Source organism: Anoplopoma fimbria, chromosome 23 (genome assembly GCF_027596085.1).
Source record: "Anoplopoma fimbria isolate UVic2021 breed Golden Eagle Sablefish chromosome 23, Afim_UVic_2022, whole genome shotgun sequence".
In the NCBI taxonomy this organism is placed as follows: domain Eukaryota; kingdom Metazoa; phylum Chordata; class Actinopteri; order Perciformes; family Anoplopomatidae; genus Anoplopoma; species Anoplopoma fimbria.
The window spans coordinates 14,842,478-14,864,562 of NC_072471.1; the positions used below are offsets into that span (position 1 = coordinate 14,842,478).

At 43.0% G+C, this 22,085-nt stretch overlaps 1 protein-coding gene across 1 annotated transcript; it reads right to left on the minus strand.

Annotated features, from left to right (window-relative positions):
• Positions 1-591: 591 nt before the first annotated feature.
• Positions 592-21,243, minus strand: LOC129112360 (leucine-rich repeats and immunoglobulin-like domains protein 3). Its single transcript, XM_054624426.1, is given in 20 exon segments — positions 592-1,180; positions 1,278-1,532; positions 1,691-1,831; positions 1,927-2,085; positions 2,217-2,693; positions 2,796-2,960; positions 2,963-3,076; positions 3,193-3,528; positions 3,988-4,151; positions 4,452-4,523; positions 5,080-5,151; positions 5,281-5,361; positions 7,661-7,804; positions 8,706-8,849; positions 8,946-9,089; positions 9,633-9,776; positions 9,943-10,077; positions 16,051-16,125; positions 16,239-16,310; positions 20,789-21,243. Coding segments are annotated over 20 exon segments (3,336 nt in total). The 5' UTR covers positions 20,986-21,243; the 3' UTR covers positions 592-935.
• Between the last annotated feature and the right edge of the window lie 842 nt (positions 21,244-22,085).

Below are 22,085 nucleotides of genomic sequence, written 5' to 3' on the forward strand. Positions count from 1 at the left end.
TGCCCTCCTTAATAATAGGAAATACAATCAGTAGCAGTAGTAGTAGAGGTAAAAGTTGTTGCCATAGTAGTAATAAAATAATTAGAAGTACCAGTATTAGTAACAGCAGTACCAGTGGGGGGCCATATGGCTGACACCATTGTCAGGATATCATTATTTTATAATCATTAAGTATTGATTTAAGTCACGATATGGCAAACGTATGAAATATCACCTGAGATCAAAGCCTTCATAAGTGCAGTAAATCAACAGTAAATCTGCACCACATGATAAACTATCATTTGTAAAAAACAATTCAGCCCTACATGGAACCAGATTGTAAGACCAAACGGTTAAACATCCTCTCTGTCTCCGTCTCGCTCTCTTGGTGGGGGGGCTGACTGATGACAGACCTGAGGCGTCCTTGGCGGTCTGTGGTTCTGCTCTAGAAGGCCAGTGTTCAACACCCAACAGCAGCACCGCATCCTCTAAATCTCAAACACACCTCGTGCATGATAAAGACAGTAACATCATTGAAGACTCAGAGCTCTTAAGTGAATGCAGCAGCACACATTAAGGTGTTTTTTTTTTATTGTTTACATATGTGCAAAACATTGCTTCATTCAAAGCTGGAATAACTGAATAGGCAGGGCTGCAAAATACTCATACACAATAGGTAAGCAAAAATAATGGAATCTGTTTATATACAATTTACAAAATATAATAAACTTTATATAAAAAAATGCATATATTCATCTATATTATTGAGCAGAAGCTGTGTCCTTGACGAACAGCTGCTAATATGCTCCTTTTAACTTTTCTCTAGGAACATCAAATTGTCCGTTACATTCACTCGTTGCACATTTCAGGAGTCCTTTATTGCAAAAGTGTCCATTCAGTGAGGTAGAAGTTCTTTTTTTTGGTCGTCCTCTTCATGAAAAACAAGAGTCACTCAGCTAGGTGCTAGTTCTGCGCTGCGGGAAGGGATCCGTCCTGCTGCTGTCAAACGGCTGCTCATAAATGCTGTCGCTCTGCTCCGATGCCGAGCCCTTTGTGAAACTGTTCTCCTCCAGGTCTGAATCGCTGTCCGCAGCGACGTAAGGATTCTCGTGCAGAGTTATCCCATTATGCGTCACCAACGGTGGGGCGTAGCCTCGGTAAAGTTCCTTATTAGGCCTCCAGGGAGCCTTCCCAAATGTTCCTGAGCGAGAAAGGGGGCAGCAAGAAGTCAGACCAACGCACAGAGTACATCCATTTAAGTTCGTAAAAAACAAGACAATACCCATGATAAGACCTACCCATGAAGGTGTTGGAGGGGGTAAGAGACTCATAAGGCTTCCCGTAGTCGTTGGCTTCTACCTCCTCCACAGTTGGTCGCTGGTCACTCTGCTGTGGAGAGGGGATGAGGTGGAGGCTTGCATTGGGGAGCTGCATCAGGACAGAGGAGGAGCAAAGGTCAAAATGCTCAGACAGGAAGTAGTCCCTCATTTTAGAGTTGGTCAGGCTGCCGCTGTAAGAGTCAATGCAGGCAGGCTTTTGGTCGATGGAACAGCCTAAAGGTTAAAAAAAGTTAAATAGGGAAATGATTAGTTCAATTAGAGACTGAGAAAGATGATGACTGTACTTTAAAAGTTATGTTATATAAATGTCTTATAGTAACATTCTAGGATAATGATCAACAGAATATTATCGATGTAAGCTTCGTGCAGACCTGTGAAGACTTCTGTCGGGTCAGTGGAGTACATGTTCTCTCGGCGAAGCAGCGAGCCGATTGGACCTTGATAATGGCAGAGCAAAGGATCGATGGCTGCCTCCATGTCTGTTTCACTTCCTGTATCGAGCTGACAGAAACCTGTACGGGTTGAAGGACCAGTATCATGTAAGAAAAGCATGACGCTGCAGAGGGATTAAATTTAATGGACAAAGCAGAAAGGACAGGTGTTTTACCGTTCATGTCCTTTGGCTGCAGGTAGAAGCCGCTAATCGACGAAGCCATATACTGATGGCCGCTGCCGCTCTCTGATGGGATGTAGCCGTCCTGGCGGTCGGCGAGCGTTCCTTGGGAGGACAGGTAGCTGGGGATGTCGGCAGGCAGGTTGGTCTCATCTGGAGAGCAAGGACATCAAGTTATGTCATACACTTTCATTTTTATTAACAGATATGATGATACTTTTTGAGGGAACCCTTTGTTGACCTTGATAAAAAAGGTTAAACTCCAACAACTATTATGCACCCACCTGTGTTGGTGACGCTGCAGTCCTCATTGCGTCGCCGTGTGTGGTAGATGATGACCACCCACACCAGTGATGTGCCCACCACGCAGCACACCACAGCTATGATGACGATTCCCACTGTGGTCCACCCATCGTCATCCGATCCTGCCCCGCTCACCATGCCGACTCCAACGCCGCCCTGCACTCCAGAGTCGCAGTTGGGGTTTGGGATGATCGCCAGCCAAACGTTGCCCCTCTCCGTGCCCAGCGCGTTGGACATCTCGCAAGTGTACTTCCCCGCATCTGCCTCTGCAGCGTCAACGATGATGAGGAGCTGGTTGGCAGCCGCGAAGAAGTGGCGCTCAGTCACTACCAGGGGGCTGTCGTCTTTGGTCCAGTTCAGCCTCGGGGGAGGGCTGCCGCCAGCTATGCACTGGAGAACGGCGGTTTCGCCCTTGGCCACCGTGCGATCCATGAGGGGCCGCAAGAAGGAAGGGGTTTCTGAAATGAGGACCATAGCAGAAGAATAGAATATAAGTTAGTGGGACAAGGAACCAAAAATATCAGATAATATCTTTCGGCTCTGAGAGTGCTGTTTCTCACCTAGCACAGTTAGCGTAGCATTTGCAGAAATGGCTCCAGCTGTGTTTTGAGCCGTGCAGCTATAAACGCCAATGTCCTCGGCCTTGACGTCCACTATGAAGAACACGTCGTCCTCCGGCATGACGTGCATGCGGCGTTCGCGGGCGGCAGGGAAGTCGGTGCCCCGTCTTTTTGCCAGGCGATCTGAGGGGAAGGGTGACCAACGGCGGCACATTCCAGCCTGGCCGTTGCTCCGGCACGGATACTCAGGTCCATTGGCATCTTGGTGAAGGAAGGGAGCACTGGAAATGGGATGAATACATTTCATTAGAATCTTTTAAGAATTTGAAGGGCATTTTATGAACCTTATAGATAGAGACACATGCCATTCGATTGGTTTCTCCCATCCTCAACTTACTGTTGACAGTGAGCCTGGCCTTATTGGAATAGGACGATCCAAAGTGGTTGGAGATGACGCACTGGTACTTCCCCTCGCTGGAGAACTCCACATTACTTAGTTGCATGGTGGTTGTGTACTCCGTCACCTCTGTCTCGCCTCCCGTGCCTCCCTGCACCCTCAAGTGTGCCTGGTTGTGGATCTCCACATCGTTTAGGACCTCATTGTCTTTCTTCCAGGCAAAGGTCATGGGCGAGTCGCTGGAGCTGGCCGCTGAGCAGATGAACGTCACGTTGGTGCCCTTGAGCGCCGACTGGGTCTCTGGCTGTACGGTGATTTGAGGCTTGGGGAAGTCATCTGGGAAGACAACAAAAAGGAGAATTTAAAATTGTCTGTATAAAATGTTCTATGTGTTCAGGTCTGGAAATGATTGTTTAGCTATGTCTGGTAGATTTTATAGGCAAATCTGAAAGGGTAAAAACTGAACTGAAATACATCCTCAGTCTCTCTCTATGACTGTAACGGGGAAAGCTGAAAACCTAACCTAGTACATTTCCACAACGTTCCCTTCATGAGGCTCATTAGCTTGACCAGGAGACGGGGAGGAAAATGCTGAACAATCTGGGTCAGCTCGTAAATGGAAAACCTGTGTGTTTCAGTGTGTGTGTGTGTGTGTGTGTGTGTGTGTGTGTGTGTGTGTGTGTGTGTGTGTGTGTGTGTGTGTGTGTGTGTGTGTGTGTGTGTGTGTGTGTGTGTGTGTGTGTGTGTGTGTGTGTGTGTGTGTGTGGTGTTAGACCAAGTGAATGCATCACTTACCACACACAAACTCCTCCTGGCCGACGGCGAACACGCTCTTGCCCTTCAGCATCTGCGGGTGGGCGCAGCTGGCATTGACGCAGGGCAGGAAGGTTTGTTCTGCCACCCAGACGGGAAGCCACTTCAGCTGGCAGTCGCACAAGAGGCTGGAGGTGTTCAGACGCCTGCCAGGAGAGAAGATACCGCAAAAAAACTTAATTCACAAAGAAATAATATCCCTTTAAATGGTTAGTTTTCAGTGATTTAGGTCTTTTGGACTAGATTTTGATGTTAAAACTTAAATGACAACAACAGAAACATCGAAAAACCCTTTAGTGGAAGGAGTCAAAGGAACCTGTGAAGTCATCACTAACACTCAAGCGAGCGCCGTTTAGTTCTTGCTTTCCCAGCAGACCATAATGAGTTTCACCTGGTTCTCTGTCCCACACTTAACTTAAGATCCCCTTAAACATGCTCATACTTACAGCTCCTGCAAGTTCTTCATCTGAGAGAAGGCGTTCGCCTGGATGGACATGATGGCGTTGTTGCTCAAATCTCTGAGGAGAGATGAGAAGAGAAATTAGTACTGGTAAGATCTTCACAGAGAGATGGCTGCTCTTTCTGCCAACATCAGCCGTGTAGAGTGAAGGCTACAAAAACTTCAATCGAGAGGGGAAAAAAAGGTCTGGGCTCCAGAACAATAAAACTCTGGGCAGCAGTTTGCTGTGTTAATCAAGAGAGGCCCAACTCTGGGCTGCTTTGAGCTCTGGCAGCGGCTGGGAAAAAACTCTAATTAGAATCAAATGCAGCTGTTGTCCACACGTCCACCCACACGCGCACACGCACACACACACACACACACACACACACACACACACACACACACACACACAGTTCCCTCCACTTGCCTTGGTGATCGATATAGTCTGGCACGCATGTAAAGATCCTAATGGCCGAGTTTTTTCTTGATTCCACATCAAAGCAGTGGAATGGGAGAAAACAGTTTGGGTGTACGGCTCTAACAAACAGCCTCTGTGTCTCAGTGTTATTCACCCTGCTAAGTTTACAACTCGGACTTTTGGAAACAATCAGTGAAACACAAGGCCGACTCACAGGTGCTGCAGTGCGTCCAGGCCAGAGAAAGACTTCTTGGTCACCGAGCGGATCCGGTTCCCCTGCAGAAATCTGGGAAAACCACAAGATTCTAATCAATTTCAAACCCTTACTTTTGCTTGCTTGCCTTGTTTTGTTCATCTTCAATAAAGTCACCCAGTCCAGGGTGAAACATCATGTTAACATTGATCATGAACTCACAGTTTTTTCAGCTTGTCCAGAGCAGAGAAAGGGCCATTCATGTCTTCGATGGTCCAGGAGATTTCATTATTTTGGAGATCCCTGTCAGAAGAAACAAAGACAGACCACCTTGTAAAAAATCCACACCCAGAAAACAACTGCATTTTGCGATGTTAATAAAACTCTATGCGGCTTTACATTTCGTGTGAGGGGAAAATGTTCGAGACTTTAAAATTATATTCAAAGCGGCTCCATGCCTTACAGGAAGTTCCTGCCTGGCTTTTGCGGCGCTTTTAAAAGTCTGCAATGGCTTTTCTGTGTTGTATAGAAAAAAAGTTTACAAGGAAATGCTGCAATATAGTATGTGCGCTGCATTTTTAACTTCATTTGAGGGGATAAATATACTCTGCATGCAATTCAAATATGTATGAGTTAACCCTTAAAGGAAGTGTTGCCACAGATCCTCCTTCTAACATTAAATATATAATGAATCTGTGATATTTTACACTTTCTAAGGGTTCTTCTGTGAGTTTTTTGTTAGTTTGATTAGAGGTACTTTTTGTGAACTCTAATCAAATTACCTCAACAGTGATATCTATTTTCCCATTTATGAAAACCTGCAGAAAATTGCTCCTTAATCAGAATCCAACCTGTCAAGTGTTAACTAACTGGAGATTTACAGGTCACTAAAATAAAACTGGTTCTACCACACAAACTAGTTTTTAAGTGTAGATCTAGTGTATCTATTACTAAATATTTACACCCAGTAACGGCCAGGTTTGTGTAATTAACTGAACCAACTAACAAAGCTAACGTTAGCTTGCTATTGTATTACCCATTACGTAGATGGGTAGGTTTTTACATTGTATTCCCTGAAAACAACATGATAAACCTAATCACAAAAGTTGGACCAATAATGTTAGCTAGACTAATGGCCAACTAACGTCTTACGACTAACTCTAAAACACAATTTTTCACCATAAATTCATAGTTAATTTAGCTAGCTTAACCAGCAACCTCATTACTCTTAAGTCTTTATGGGTCAGACAGCGAGCAAGCTAACGCAAGTTTTGCTAGTGGGTTTAGTTAGCTAACAGATGGTAGATGGTAAATATTTAGTAAAAAATGTCTCTTCGTAAAGACCCGTTTGTGTGGTGCTTACTGTTTTAATTTAGTGTTACGTAAATCTCCACTGAGATGAGATATAATGTAAGTTTTTACTAATTTAAACTGGCTGGTGCAACCAGCGAACAGAAATTGGTCTCTCCGACTTTACTTTAATGGATTTCTCCATTGTATGATCTTCCAACGGCAGGGCGAAATAGCGGCTCTACAAGAAAAGCTCTTGCTCTTTGTTTTTCAGGGACTGAAACTACGATTAAGATTAATGTTGCCTGAAACATAAACCGCAAACTCAAAACTGTGATAAAATATGGACCCATTATATACCTGCTATCAACAGAAAGAAAACTACACCAAACAACCTAATAGACAGCATTTGAGTGCCAGATCACTAAAAGCCAAGAATTTTCCAGAGAAATTGCCTCCTTTGATCCCTCAGCTGCTCTAATGCTTTCAAACTGCTATTTTCCTCCTCGACATGCCTGGTTAAGGCTGATTGAGATTGAGGAAGGGTGTGTGTGTGTGTGTGTGTGTGTGTGTGTGTGTGTGTGTGTGTGTGTGTGTGTGTGTGTGTGTGTGTGTGTGTGTGTGTGTGGGGGTGGCAGATTTGAAGCCCTGAAGCTATCCATGTCCACCTAGCTGCACACCTGCCCTACGGTGACCTCAGCAGTGAAGCTGACATTTGGTTCCAGTTAAAAAATACCAACCAGGGGAAATGTTACGGAGCCTCTCTGTGGGAACGGGGGGATGGGTATATGTGGGTGTGGGAGAGGAGGGTCAGGCGGAGGAAGGGGAGAGGTGGGGGGGGGGGTTGTTGAGGTCGGGGTTGTGCCTCTCGGAGGTTTTTTTATGTGTGTGGAGAGACCTCAACACGGTAATCTATTTCACATCCCCAAAACAAATCAGGCAGGATATTTCCACTCAGGCAGCAGATTGATGGTGGAGGTGGCTTTAGAGAGGGGGAGGGGGAGGCGATAGCACTTGTACTTACATTTAATGTTATAGATAGCTGAAACACTGTATCACACAAAGTATCTACTTAAAGGAATAGTTTGACATTTTAAATTTAACTTTATTTGGAACCAGACTTGAGACAGGATTAGCTGAGTTTAGCACAAAAACAAACAAACTGCTTGTCCTGATCTGTTAAAAGATAAAAAACACTTTACTGTGTTGCGATCAGATTTATGGTTCTGTATCCGTTCCCTAGATGTTTAGTTGGTAGTTTAAAACTGACTACATTCAGTATATTTGATGTCACATTGCAAAGACAACTTACAGCATCTGCAGGTTGGAGAGGCCACGAAAAGCCCCGTCTGCAATGAAGCTCACAAGGTTGTTTCCGATGTGGAGCTCGTCCAGCACGCTGAGGCCTACAAAACTGGATTCCTCCAGTCTGGACAGATGGTTGAAGGAGAGGTCGCTGTAGGATAGACAAAAACATAAAAATAAATTTGCGATTTCAACTAATTTTGTGCGATTTTGAGGAGATCAGCTTTTGCAACAAAACAGAACTAGTGAAACAAATGCGTTTTTTAAGTAAACTCAGATGAGAACAAATCAGATAACCAGCTAGGTCCCAGCCGACAGGCGGCTTGTTTACTCTCAGCTTTGTGTGATAAGAGCGAGAGAAACACAGGGAGGGGGAGAAAGAACAACAACCTATCTGTGAAAAATACTCCAGACACTGCAAACACTGAACTGACCGCTGCTGTAAACAAGAGCCACAACAAAGGAAATTAAATCTGCTTGCAGGAATGTGTGTTGATGAGGGGGTAAATCGCTGAAGTTTTGTCGGTAACGTTGTGTTAGATGTGGAAAGTGACTAAATGGTTAATGGACTGTACTTGTATAGGACTGCGACTAATAATGTTATTTACAATAAGAAGATCAAGCAGGAGTCCCGGAGGCCCGTGTTTTGGCTCAAGTGACGGCAGAAAAGAGAAGAGGCAAAGGGGTGTGTAATATGTTGGCAGTGATTTAATGTTGGCACTCACTGTCAGAGCATAAGAGACGCTGCTTTGTCTGCGTGTGTGTGTGTGTGTGTGTGTGTGTGTGTGTGTGTGTGTGTGTGTGTGTGTGTGTGTGTGTGTGTGTGTGTGTGTGTGTGTAAATGGCGACAAGAGGAATTGGAGTGTGAGGAAGGGCAGGCGGGAGTGCCAGAGGGGAGGATAGGGCGACACAGAGAAGTGTTGGGAGTTCAGAGTGTGAATGGAAAGTGAGCAGGGAATAACGAGAGGGAGGAGGAGGGGGGAGAGAAAGATTGTGCAGAGGGAGGGGGAAAAGAGGAGGGAAGAAGAAAAAAAAAAAAAAGGTGGACTCACAGCTCACTGAGTTTCTGGCAGAACTCCCAGGCGTCAGGTCGGATCCTGCTGATGGCGTTGTGGCCAAGGTGGAGCTGCTGCAGAGTCAGCAGGCCGTACAGCCAGCCCTTACTCACCTCCGTCAGGTTGTTGTAGTCCAGCTGCCTGCAGGCCCACACACACACATTCACACAATGAGACCTTATACTACATTTGGAGGAACAGAACTCTTTACACATTGCTTGCAAATTTTTTGCTTACAGGACTTCCATGTTGCTGAGGCCCCAGAAGGCTCCGTCCATCAGGCGGCTGAGGCTGTTCCTCTGCATCTTCAAGGAGCGAAGAGCGTGCAGGCCGTGGAACGTCAGGCCCTCCACCCTGCGGACACGGTTCCTGCTCAGCTCCCTGAAAAACAAACAGAACAGTGAGCTCAAGATTACAAGCAAGGAAAAGGTGTAGATACTTTATTTTAAAAATAAAGGCTGTGTTAGAACTCTAACAAAAAACACTAACTGAACAAAAGCCTTTTTTTATATAAGATTCCAATACATGAGCAAAAAACTGATATACTGGCATACAGATATAGTGACCAGTTGTCAGCCAATCATAGAAAGCCTTGCCATGGAAGAGAGATATGGAGGACATTCTACAAAGTTAGTAAATTGTTCATGATAAATTACTTAATGGACCTTAATATTTTTTTGTTTGCCCTGCCAAATAAAAAACAAATTCTAAGTCCTCAACTTTGCAAATGATAAGCCTCCAAACAAGTGTGTAGTCAGGTCAAAGGCCAGAAAAGGTTTGGGAAAGAGAGTAATTATATTTAGAATGAGGGGAAAGTCTTAAACAGTATCAAGATGTCAAAATAAGACGCATCACGAACCGTCATGATTCGAAAGCCCTGCTTGAGATATTTCTCTAAAATAACAAAAAAACAGTAAAGCTTACAGATGCTGGAGGTTTGGCAGCTGGAAGATCTTAGCCGGGATGGTGGAGAGGCGGTTGCGGTTGAGCCGAAGAACTTGTAGGCTGCTAGAGAGGTTGGTGAAGCAGCCCGTCTCCAGTGATGAGATACGGTTGTTGTTGAGGAACCTGAGAGAGAAAGATTCAATGAGGAGACACATTCAAATCTTTATTGCCATCACAGAAACATGCATACATTCATAAATTTTTTGGCTTTTCCCAGCATTCAGACCCACAATACATTTTGATTAAGACTAAATGTTTATCAGGCACTAACAGAACTGGAGACACTCACAGGTTCTTGAGAGGCAGAGCGGGGAAGGAGCTGGCCTTTATTTCCACGATGTTGTTGTTGCTGAGGTCGAGCGTTTCCAGGGCGAGGAAGGGCCTGAGCTGCTCCTCAGAGATCCTGGTGATCCTGTTGTTTGCTCTGAAAATACAGACACCGTCGCTCCAATAAATGACAAAAATACTGTGTGTTTGGCTAGTGGAGCACACCAGTTTCATGTTTCCAGATATGCAAACAGTCAAGTCCCTCAATTAGCGTGTGGTATTAAAAAAAAAAGCCAAACTCTCATGAGCTTGTAAAGCCATAACTTGCCACCCAGTGTGAAACACTGTCGTACATTTTTTTGCTTATGTTGCATGCATATTTCCAGGATGCCTACAAATTGCTCGGTATGATCGATGTTGCAGCTCTTCAAACCAAGTCCAAACAACCTTTCGGTTTAGTAATGTGTGATTTTGTTTATAAGGTAATTACCAACAAGGTATTTAAAAAAGTAACCTGCCAATTACTTGGCTGATGAATACCATTCCCTCAGTGAAAGCATGCCTCGGCAGAGGCCAGCAATTTCCTGAGCTGCACGCCTCCTAAATTGCAGTGCAGGGACTGCTTAGTTATAAACAGAGCCTGTACAGTGCCCTCTTTGTGTATGAGACTCGGCAGTAGAGAGAGAGAGAGAGAGAGAGAGAGAGAGAGAGAGAGAGTGAGGGGTGGGGGGGGCAGGAATTCCCTCCAATGCACCAGACTACAGGCCTCGTTTTCAGTATTCATTGCGATGGTTACAGTCCCCCCCCCTCCAGTTACACCTTGCTGACCAGAGAGCTGTTAGTTTTTCTGATTCAGTTTTCCAGCAGCCCCTCGAAAAAAACATCGAGGACAGTTTCCCAATGTAGGTTTTATTTGGGATGTGGTGTTGTTAATATTTAATTATTGGGAGCTGTCAATCAACTGACCCACTGTAAAGGCCGCTTCACAGCAGTAGCATTTGTCATTAACTTTTACATGATTACTCCATTGACTACCGGTCACCTATTCCGATAATTGATTAATTGTTTCAAGCAAAAACATTAATTCCGAAGTTCGAGTGTATATATAAGCAATTCAGGTATTATTACCCGTCTATTCACACGCACCGCTCAGATTTTTATTATCATTTCATCCACCTCAGGCGGTTAGACAGCGCGGCACCACACTGCTGTGAAACCGAGATGCCTCACCTATTCACTGTGCGCTAACACCTAAAGAACTCACTGACCCATTTCCCACACGCATTGAATGCTTTCAGAGCGCATATTTTTGTAAAAAAGGGGTGCCCCGTCTGGAAAGTGCAACACCTTTTGGAAATCTTCTGATTCGAAAGCACAGAAGGGGAGATTCGCGAGTCGGCTAAAACACAAGATGGTTGGCAGTTTGGGCAATGCTGGAATAAAAAAACCTACCAGTGAGTGCGTCTGAGCCTAATGCTTGAGTCAACCTTGGTGCTGTCGGCTAGGGGGCTGGCAGGGAGGGGAAGGTGGGGCCAGACTTTTCCGAAATGACACAAACAAAACTCTTTCTGATGCGCTGAAAATGCGGAACGAATTTAAAATCAAATTAAATCATCTCTCTAACCCTCTGTACCCCAAACTAACAAAAGTTTTCTGTGCGTTAATCCACAGCGACAATAAAATACAGCTCGTTGTCTACGATAAAGAAACGGCACAGGCAGCTCTTTTGTTTGCAGATTTGCAGAGGGCCTTCCACGCACCACGGCCCCCAGGTCCCAGACAAAAGCGCCGCACACCACCTGTATCTCGGTTTTCATGTTCCCCTGACTGGTCGCTGATAGAGGGAAGGCCGCCTGGTGAGAAAGAACCAGTCTTTCCAGTTTCTTTCGGGGGGGTGTAGAGCCACGGAAAGAGAGAGGGGCTGCTGCTCACTTCCTGTCTGCAAGGACGAGGAGATGGACCCTGGAGTTTGACTTGGTATCAGAAATCTGGACAAGTTATTACTCCTTAATCCTATGAGCCCTCTCAGATTCGTTATAACTGTTATGCAGAACTCTTCAGTACTCAACCGTAAACTCTGTGTGACTGCATGGCCAGACCATTGCAAACTCTTTTCATTTTCCCCTCTAATCTCTACAACAACTCAATGAGTACTCCTCGGTCTTCTCCGCACACAAACAAGCCCCACATTGTACACTTCAATTACACGCACTTCATATGTGTGCATCCACTTTGCTATCAGATAACATGATTATAGTGCCATTACAACTGTGGTTGTAGGGCTTTGCTGCAGTTAGTGGAAGTCAATAGAGGGCGGGCCATGTGTCATTAACAGACCATGGCATTACAAGTATTGATAGAGTACGTACTCATTATTAAACTGAGGCCAGAGAACTCAATGTGGTTGTGCCGCTGTGATTACAACCACACAAAGCCCTTCCTATGAATGATATTAGGTAGTCATAGAGTAGCAAACTTTTTTTGGGATAGCTAACAAAAAAATCTGTATCTGCACACGTTTCCAGACCTACCAGACCTCATTAGACCTTGAATTCCTCAAATGTGAGAGGGTAGAGCCTTTTTTTATTACCAGCTTACTGCACCAACACAATGTGGCTTTCACAGAAGCACATACCTGCCAGCGCTCTTGACGAAACTAGTGTTTCTGGCCGTCAAACTTACCACTTTCACACACTGAGAAGTGATTTTGTTATGTAAGATTCAATGATCCATGATGGAGACGTTTTTTGTTGTTGTTGATTTGTGTTTCCAGCGAAGCTTTGTCCATGGAGCAGAAACTAATGCTTTTAATGGGGGAAACTCTTTAAATGGAGAGTCGCTATTTCTAAAACCGTCTCGCTCTTGGAGTGTGTGTGTGTGTGTGTGTGTATGTGTGTGCAGATGTGTGGTGGTGTGTGGTATTTCCTATTGGAAAAAGAACAGAGTTTTGAGAAGCCATCTGATGACTCCCTCTCTATGCAGTGGCGCCTGTAATGAAAACCAGGGCTGCGATCGCTATTTAGACGCCATATTAAGCTCTGCACATATATCTTGCTCAGATGGCGGATCATCTTAACGCGCTTGGTCCCAGGCGGAGCGGAGAGAAGCAGGGATCGTATTAACATGCGAACTGAAGGACCCTTTACACAAAAAGACAGGGGAGCTGTAAAATTCTTGTTGTATCAATGTGTTCTGTAGTGACAAATAAACCAAGTTTAAGGTGTTGTGTAAGTTCATAAATGCATTTTGCATTCTAATTTACAAAATGTGTCTTTTCTTGGTTGCTACGCCCACTTTACTGTTGTTTTTCTGCCCTGTAGTTCCTGGAGATCACCTGTAAATCAAGCTATGTAGACAGGACTTTATATTTTTTGTTGGTTCAATTTAAGTTTCTGATATAATCTTGGATTTGTGAAATGCATTTTTCAAAAGACTGTACAATAAATTAATTTATCAAAAATAACCAACAGATTTTATAAATTAGTTGCAGCCCTTGCTGAATCTCCATTGCACTTATATCTATAATGAAAACGTCACGGATTATTACTATAATCGCTACTGTTTTGGTTTGTAACTCTCATCTTCAACAAGGCTCCCATTTCCGTAGACATACCGAGAGGTTCACCTAATCAGACCTGGAATCTCCAGGTCATTTGTTGAACCCCCCTGAACACAGGCAGGGGGATTTAGCGGTGGTGGGGTTTACCCCCTTCATAAATTCCTGGGAAATTGTTCAATTAATTAAGATGATCACGACTCAATTACTACCAGCTGCAGGGTTATTGCCGTTTGTTTTTACTCGGAGCTGCGAGGTCAAAGGAGTCGGCAAGAGCTGCCGCAATGTCTGACTGGCTGTTTGAATAAGTGGTATTCGATACCCCGAGGTCTTTTTTTCTCTCTTTACTACCCTCACAGCTCGGAGAAACTAAAGGAGGGAGAGAAATTCTGGAAAAATCACACTGCGCCACCTAATCTGATGGTGGAGGGCGCTTCAGCGAACACACTCGGTGTGAGTGAGAGAGCAAGTGTGAATTTTTTATTTTCTTCTTGTGTGTGCTCCGGTTCCTCATATTGCTTTAACTAGTTTGAAATAAATTATGCTCCTGACTTCTCTATCCAACAACATTTTAATGGATCACAATGTTATGCATTTTTTGAGGTTTGTGAGGGATACTGATGTTTAAAATCACTGCAGCTGGCCATTAAATGACCATGGAATAAGCTGATTTTGGGGGATAGCATGATACTGCTGCTTACTAGCCTGTAGCGCTTAGCTATTTAGAACTCAGGTAGGTAAATAAATTAGCATTAGCTATGATGACGCAAACTATTAGTATTCCTAATTTTATCTACTTCTTGTAACACACCATTATTAAATTCCGTACACTTACACGTTTTGCTGCACCTGCCCCACTTGGTCAGGCATGACCAGTAGCTAATGGTGGCTAATTTAAGCTAATGTTAGCAAAGTTTAGGTGGATATTTCTTTTTAACTGACACTACCAAGCAACTTTGGTGACTTCTGTTACACTACATTTGAATATTTACCATAATCCCAGATTATCGGGTTAAGGTCACAGTGAGTGTTGTTCAACAATGGTACAAATTTAGTTCATTAGCTACAACAAACAGCTAATTTTACTGATAAATGTTTATAAAATTTCAAGTCCCAAGGGAGAGAATAAAACAAGACATTTTATTTTAAAATAAGAACATCTTGAGATAAATAAGTGTCTTTCTTTCATGTTATTCTGTAACTCAAAGTTCTCCGTTTACAAAAACAATCAGTGCAGTATTTATTTGGAGTGTGTTAAGGCAGAGTTAACATGGATGACACGACTTTGGGTGAACCCAACTGAGCAACAACTCAAATAAAGACATTATGGTTTGGAGAAAGTCTGGATTTGTTAAAAGTGAAACGGTGCAGTAACTCTGCAATTGAATCCAGAATTGCTCGAGGGAACTTGGACAGCATAACAAAGCAGAAGTGGCAGATGAACCAGTGACCTCTTTCTAACCATTATGGGAACAATGTTGTCATTCCAGTCTGGTGAAATTTGTATGTGGAACAAATAACAAAAAAAAAAATGTTTTTTCTTGGACCAGGGTAACAAATCCAAATTTTTACGGCATGCCGTAGGACAGCTTGCATAAATTATTCACAAAACAACCCTCAATTAATGCAGTCACACATTATATCTAAAGTGCAAGGAGCTTGCCTTAAATGAAAAAAACACCCTGCCTATTGCCCTGAGCTAAAACTTACAGCTGGAGGTGACACTGCAGTGCTAAACGTGCAAACAAATTGCCGCATGCCCCGTGGTTACCGTGTGGCGTCATGTTGGGGCTTGATGAGGAATACGCCTCATCAAGCCAGGAGACAGATACATTCTTCCACAATAACTTCACGTCAGTCGGTTTTTTGGATAGACATGCCACAGAAAGCAAATCAAATTGTTGAGGTTTCACACACTAATATCTGGGGTTCTTGTGAAAGCACGTATTGCACAACAATATACCAAGGCATCTTCTGGTTAGAGTGTGAGCATAATGAAATCTGACAAGTCAAACGATTTTAACATGAATAATCTCACAGTATCAGACACTTTTGCTAAAAGTTTATGGTGCATATTAACAAAAAAACTGGGATTAATTGGCTTCTTTAAAGTGATGTACCAAGATGTTGTTGCATTTTCAGGAACTCGTGGATGCTGCCTTGTTTATAAATGGCCACACAGAAACCTGCAATCCATCCACATCAAAAATTCCCAAATTTGGATGTTTCACATGACGGATTTTCTTTCTCTCCAGCGTCACGTCACTGCCCCCACGTTAAAAATACACCAACAGCAGCAGCAGCCACCAAACAAAACATTTCCATTTCTGTTGATGGCATTTGTCTTCGCCCATGTGACCCGTCTGGGACTGTCTGCCATGTCTCAGACTGCCCCGTCTGGGAACCGGATCAGCCCAAAGAGTTTGCTCTCCAAAGGGAAAGAAGGGAGGGGGGGAAGAACCACTTCCCAGCTCACTGCTTTAACCAGCAATGACAACACTGGCAAAGGATTATCCTCCAGGAAAGGCTGAAGTGAGAGGTGATCATAGAAAATTTCAGGAAGGTTTTACTTACAGAATGAGCGTTGTGATGTTCGAAGCGTAAGGGCCCAGATCAGGTATTGCTTCCAGTTCATTGTGGTTCAGCTTTCTGTGCACATTGAGGAAAAAGAGACAGTTTGCCACATGCAGGACGGGGATGGAGGCTGTTTGGAAAATCATGTGTTGACTTGAGAGAGTGCAGAGAACACAAGGCATACTTACATTTCACTTAGATGTTGTAGTTTGGAAAACAAAGTTCCATCAAGCACCTGCAGTTTGTTATGGCTCAGGTCTCTGTTAAGGGAAAAAAGAGGCAAAAATTAAGGAGAAAGTATACACCATGGAGTGTGTTTCTCAGCGTCTGCAATCTTCCATACGGGCCTACATAGCCAACATTATAACATACAAATCATCTGTGGTTTTGTGCCTCGACACTGTGAACAGAGGGCTTTCATCAGAGATAAAACACAGTAATTAAATAAGATTGTGATTAAATGAAACACAATGGTAAGAAAAGTAAGCAAGAATAAGATTTAATGTTGACATACTCTCACAAAAAGGAGATTTTGTGGAGAAAAAAAAGGTTCCGGATATCACCTAAAGTCAACGCGAAGCCACTAAGAAACTGTCCACCATCTTTGTTTTCAACAAAAAGAGGAATTAAATAGTTCAACTGGTTCTAAATGTATTTGATTGATCTGTTTCTTAGACTGGGTGACACTGAATTCAAACTAAAGACATGTCACTTCAGGATAAACTATTGAACCAGCACCAGACTTCTAAAGTCATTTTTTTTTGCAAATACAAAAGTCCAAAGAGATTCAAGTCTCTCCCCCCCCCCAAAAAAAAGTATTTCACGTTAAATTGACTTTTTATCCCTTCCTTTTAACACAGAAGAGAACGTTGTGGATGCCAAAACAGCCCACTTTAGATCCAGGCCTCTGCTGAGAAGCAGAGCCAAAACAGACAAGCTGATAAGTTATTGCGGGGCGAGATTCTCTTTGTGCTGAAAGGAGGCTGAAACCTGGCGAGGGAAGTTGTTTAAAAAATGCTGGAGTCAAGGTTTCAGCACTGGCTAGGCTTGGTCCAGATCTCTTCTCTGGTGTCTGGACTTCAAAACCAAATTTAACCGATTTAAAACATGTGTTTACATTGATAGTTGGTTTTAGTTTCTGTCCACTTCACACATTTTAGAGCGTTTTGTCTGAAGAAGTGTTCAGGAGCTGAAACCTCCTTCAATGAGTGATTAGTCAGGGTTTATATCAGAACTCTCCTAGATTATTACACATTTTTAAGTGTTTTAATCAGTTATTGAGCTCTGGTCTACGTCTTGATTATGTCTGAACCCCCTTTTGGATCTGAGACTGGATCAAACTCAAACCCGGTCTTGGACTGAAGCAGTCTTGGCCGCAGCTCACTGGGGGTGAAACCCTTGTTTTTGGTTTTGCTGTCTGTTTTGAAAAGCAGCCTAAAAACCAGCTCAAGGAGTCTGGCAAGCGGAGCCTCGTGTGCCATAAAGTGGTGGAGTTATTGACGCTGCTGCGCACGATCAACGTTGCGGTGCCAGACACTTTTTTTCTTTACACCCCCTCACCCTCTACCCCTCCTCCTCCTCCTTACCTCCCTCATCTGGAATCCATCAAGGAGCTCTGGGAGGAGGGGAATAACCTATCAACTGGTAATGTATTCACAATGCCGGGAAAAGCGAGAGGGACGCCTTTCGTAGGTCTCAAACACCCCTGTCGAATTTTCTGGGGCCTGTTTTTGTCCTTTGGTGAAAAGTTTCATAAACCACTCAACCAGAGTTTTACTTCTGAGCCTCGCTCAAGTTAACCCCCCCTGCTTTTCTTTCCAAGCATGGAGCTGTGTGTTTTTGTTTTTGTTGTTGTAGTTCCAGCGCTGGGGGCCATATGGGAAAGGTGTCCTATCATACTCCCTAGATAAACCCTAAGTAGCTCTGACACTTCCACTTCCCTCACAAAGCAGGCTCTGAGCGGAGCAAGATAACACAGTGCTGCGTACAGGCTTCAGTCTGTATCTGTTGGTCGGGTGAAAATGCACAGCACCTCTTTCTTATCAAAGACTGAAAAGTGAATAAATGAGCCACTCTTTAGGTTACTAGAGCTGTCAGTAACGTTTTAGATTACAATAATGGGACATAAATGGTTCTCTTTGTGGGTGAAGCCAAAGACATAAGTTAATGACAAAATATTGAATGCCAAAGAGCAAACGTTTGCAAAAATCTTAATAAAGTTGGTAGTTCTCATGTTGTTTTTATTAAGACCATAAACTTGTGATTTTCAAAGTTCAGCTTCATAAACTGTAGCTCGCTAGCTTATAGCTTTTAGCTACAATAGCTTGTTCCAGCGGGCAGTTAATTGGCTACCAAAAATAAGTATTAGCAAACTACTGGGATATGTACTGTTAGCTAACGTTACCCCCTCTTATTCTCCATGTCTTTTCAAACTTTTGCAAATATATAAATAGAGGTGGTAGTTCTATGTTGCTTTCATTTAAAGACCATGCCATTTGTGATTTTCGAAGGCCAGTATGATAAACTGTAGCTCGCTAGCTTCTAGTTCAAATGGGCAGGTAATTTGCTACCAAAAATAAGCATTAGCAAACTACTGGGAATGCTAATGTTAGCTAACGTTAACTGCTCTTATTCTTCATGTCTTTTCCCCTAGTCATTGGTGTTACCAAAATGTTTGTTAAGTCCAAAAAATTGTCAAATTCCTCAGAAAATATCTGTAATAATAATTTCCCCATTGTGGGACTAATAAAGGCTTAATTATTATTAATTATTATTATTAACATTTCAATCTTAAAGGAGTTGGTAGGCTATAGCCTATTCGACCACAGGTGTGATGTTTTTCATTCAAAAGAAAGAAGGGTCCCAATTCTTGTCAATCGATGATTCACAGAGCTCTCTATTTATAACAAAATTAAATAGTAAACTGTTTCGTCCCTAGTACACATATTGTTTAATTACACTGGCTTCTAGGTAGCTCCAAAAGCAGGATTGTTAGCTAACGTGGTACGAATTCTACATGCTAACTTACTTCCTGTTTTTTTACTGAGCATTAGTGACACCTGGCCAAATAAATGTAGTTTTTTAGCTCTAAAAAACTAACATTCCTCTGATAAATGCTTGCTAAAGTCTTATTAAAGCCTCAAGGGAGTCTGTTTTTACAGACGTTACCAATCCAGAGAGACATGAGTGTTTCATTAGACTTCTCCATGCATTTCAATTATTGTAGATGTTTTTAAATTAAAACTACAGTCGTGCCTCACTCTCAAACCTTAAAAGTGAGGCAGCATTAAATCTGTAGCCTAATTTCCCCAACAACCTCCCAGATACTCGTGACTTAATCCCACTCCTTCGAGCTCTGCTCTTTTTCTCCTTCCCACTTTCTCCTTTCCCCTTTTTCTTTCTACCAGTTTGTTTCAAACTAATCCTACAAGCTCCTCCTTAATCAGTACCATCACTGGCTCTGGAGTTGCTAATTCAGCAGAAATAATGGGGTGCTGGAAAACAAAGGGTCGGGCGGTTTAAGGGGTTTAAGATGTGCTGGAGAGCCACTCGTAAATTAGCATGCCAGAGTGAAAAGAATTTTCCCCCCATGTGGAACTTCTTTTTTTTTTCTCTTCATTTTCTTTGGAAGGCCGGCCTTCGGTTATGAAGCTCAGGCTGGGTCTGTTTTCTCTGGCAATGACAAGTTTCCAGAGCAGCACATTTTAGAAAAGAGAAATACTAAATTCTACAGCAGTGCTGCGACAAGGTACTGAATCAAGAGAACACATTTCGATAAAAATCAAGTACTGCAGCTTAACGCAGGGCAATAAGAAAATCCAGTACGCATTATTATCCGCAAAGGATAACACACTGAGGAACATGCCATTAAAGTTGTGTTTTGTGTTTCTGCTTCAACAGGCCGAGCTCAGCCTCATCTCATCTTGTGGAGCCAGAAGGCAAACAGGAGAGTAATGGAGACATTACTTTAGGAAGCAGTCCAAGGCTGCACACAGACTGTATCTGATTTATGGCTTTGAAGGCCTCCAGGTGTGTGAAGCTGGAACCTGAAGACTGAACCAACTCCAACCATTACAAATGCAAATGTGGATGTAACCACACTGGCAAACCATTATTAACATTATGGATGTCTTTTAGTTGCAATTGCATGTACTATGTGGGAGACAGCTGACAACTACTAGCCAAATAGTGTTGTTGTTATTAGTAGTATTAGTAGTAGCACCATTATTACTTATACCCTACAGTGATACGTGAGAAAGCCTGATTTTCAAAGCACTACCTGCAGGCACTGGGGAGATTTATTCAGAATTATTTACACTTTAATGGGGAGGTTTGAAGGGACTGACAATAGCACATTGATGTGTAAAAACACGCTGAAAGGCTGCTTGGGATTCCCTGTTGGCCCCAAGGATCCTTACATGCTGCTGCAAGGACCAATATGATCAATTAAACCTAATGAGACACATACATAGATTCATGGCTGGGTCAGATAAGAGTTCTGTAACTTTAGATGAGGCAGAAAAACTGTGCAGAAAGTTAAACTAACTAAATTCAATCTACAGTGAAATAAGGGCCAATTTTAGTTTCTTCTTCAACACTACATTCTGTTTCCACCACTACAGGAATGTGATTGATCCCATCGATTCTGAAGGAAAAAAGTAATTAACCAATCAGTTCAAATAAAACGCATTATACATCACAGTATTAAGGCATGCAAAGGCTCTTTAACTGGACTCACAGTTGAACTGTCCATTCTGGGATCTTGTCTGGAATTTGGCCCCTTTTCAGCCGACTGCAGTCCAAAAGCTCCCCAATACACACACAGGGAGGGGGACACGTCCTTGTGTTTGCAGCAGATCCACATTGTAGCCTCAAAACCAGTAGAAAAACCACAGCAAATCTCGCAAAACTTCTAACCTGCGTTGAGGAACACATTTCCCAGGCCCCCCCTGAGCCACACAAGAGAACACCCCTCTTGAGTTTATATCTTCAGATGAAGCTCAACCAATCTCACCCCCCAAAAAAGTGAGAAATCTCAAAAAAACAAATCCCAATTGTGGTGCGGGTGATCAGCTTATATCCAATCCCTTGTTGTTCTGCAGATCGTAGATGTGGAGTCTAAAAGAAAAGCGGTCTTCTGAAACTTGCCCATTCCGCTGGAGAAACTTTTCTGTGCGGTGCTCCTCGCTGCTGCTGTTGGGGCAACTTGTGCTGTGCAGGATCCCCGCACAGCAGAGGTATGCGGGGGGAGGGACCACAGGGGCCCATGGGACATGTAGTCCTCCATGCTGCTGCCTCTGGATCTGTACCAGGCAGGGCAATGTAAATTAAAAAATTCCAAAGGAAAATATACATATATATTTTTTTTGATTCATCCAAAATGTATTCTGAATGAGTTTGTGTTCTAGGTTATCTTTTTTTCCTGCCAGTGTGACTTTACAGGTAGTGTAGGCATATATTAATCTATCCAACCATACTATCCTTATCCTATTGTGTTGCCAGACAGGGCTGTAAAATTATTTATATATTTTTAGATTCATCCAAAATGTATTCTGAATGAGTTTGTGTTCTAGAGCTTCCTCGTAGCACTTATTGCATTCGTATTAGTTGTTGCACTTACTGTATTTGTATCAGTTCGCTGCACTTATTGAATTATTAATTTATGCACTTATCCTATTCGTAGTAGTTTGTAGCACTTACTATATTCGTATTAGTCTGTTGCAATTATTGTTTTCGTAGTAATTTGCCTCTGCACTGTACTTTTGCTCTGGCTTATGCTTTAAGATGCTTGTTTAAGAAAGGAGATGCACTTATGACTTCTGGTGACTAGTAGTTCTCTTGAATACCTATGTTGAATACACTTATTGTAAGTCGCTTTGGATAAAAGCGTCTGCTAAATGACTGTAATGTAATGTAATGTAATGTTATCTTTTTTTCCTGCCAGTGTGACTTTACAGGTAGTGTAGGCATATATTAATCTATCCAACCATACTACCATTTGGGTCGTTTATTCACATTTTGGGAGAGTTAATATC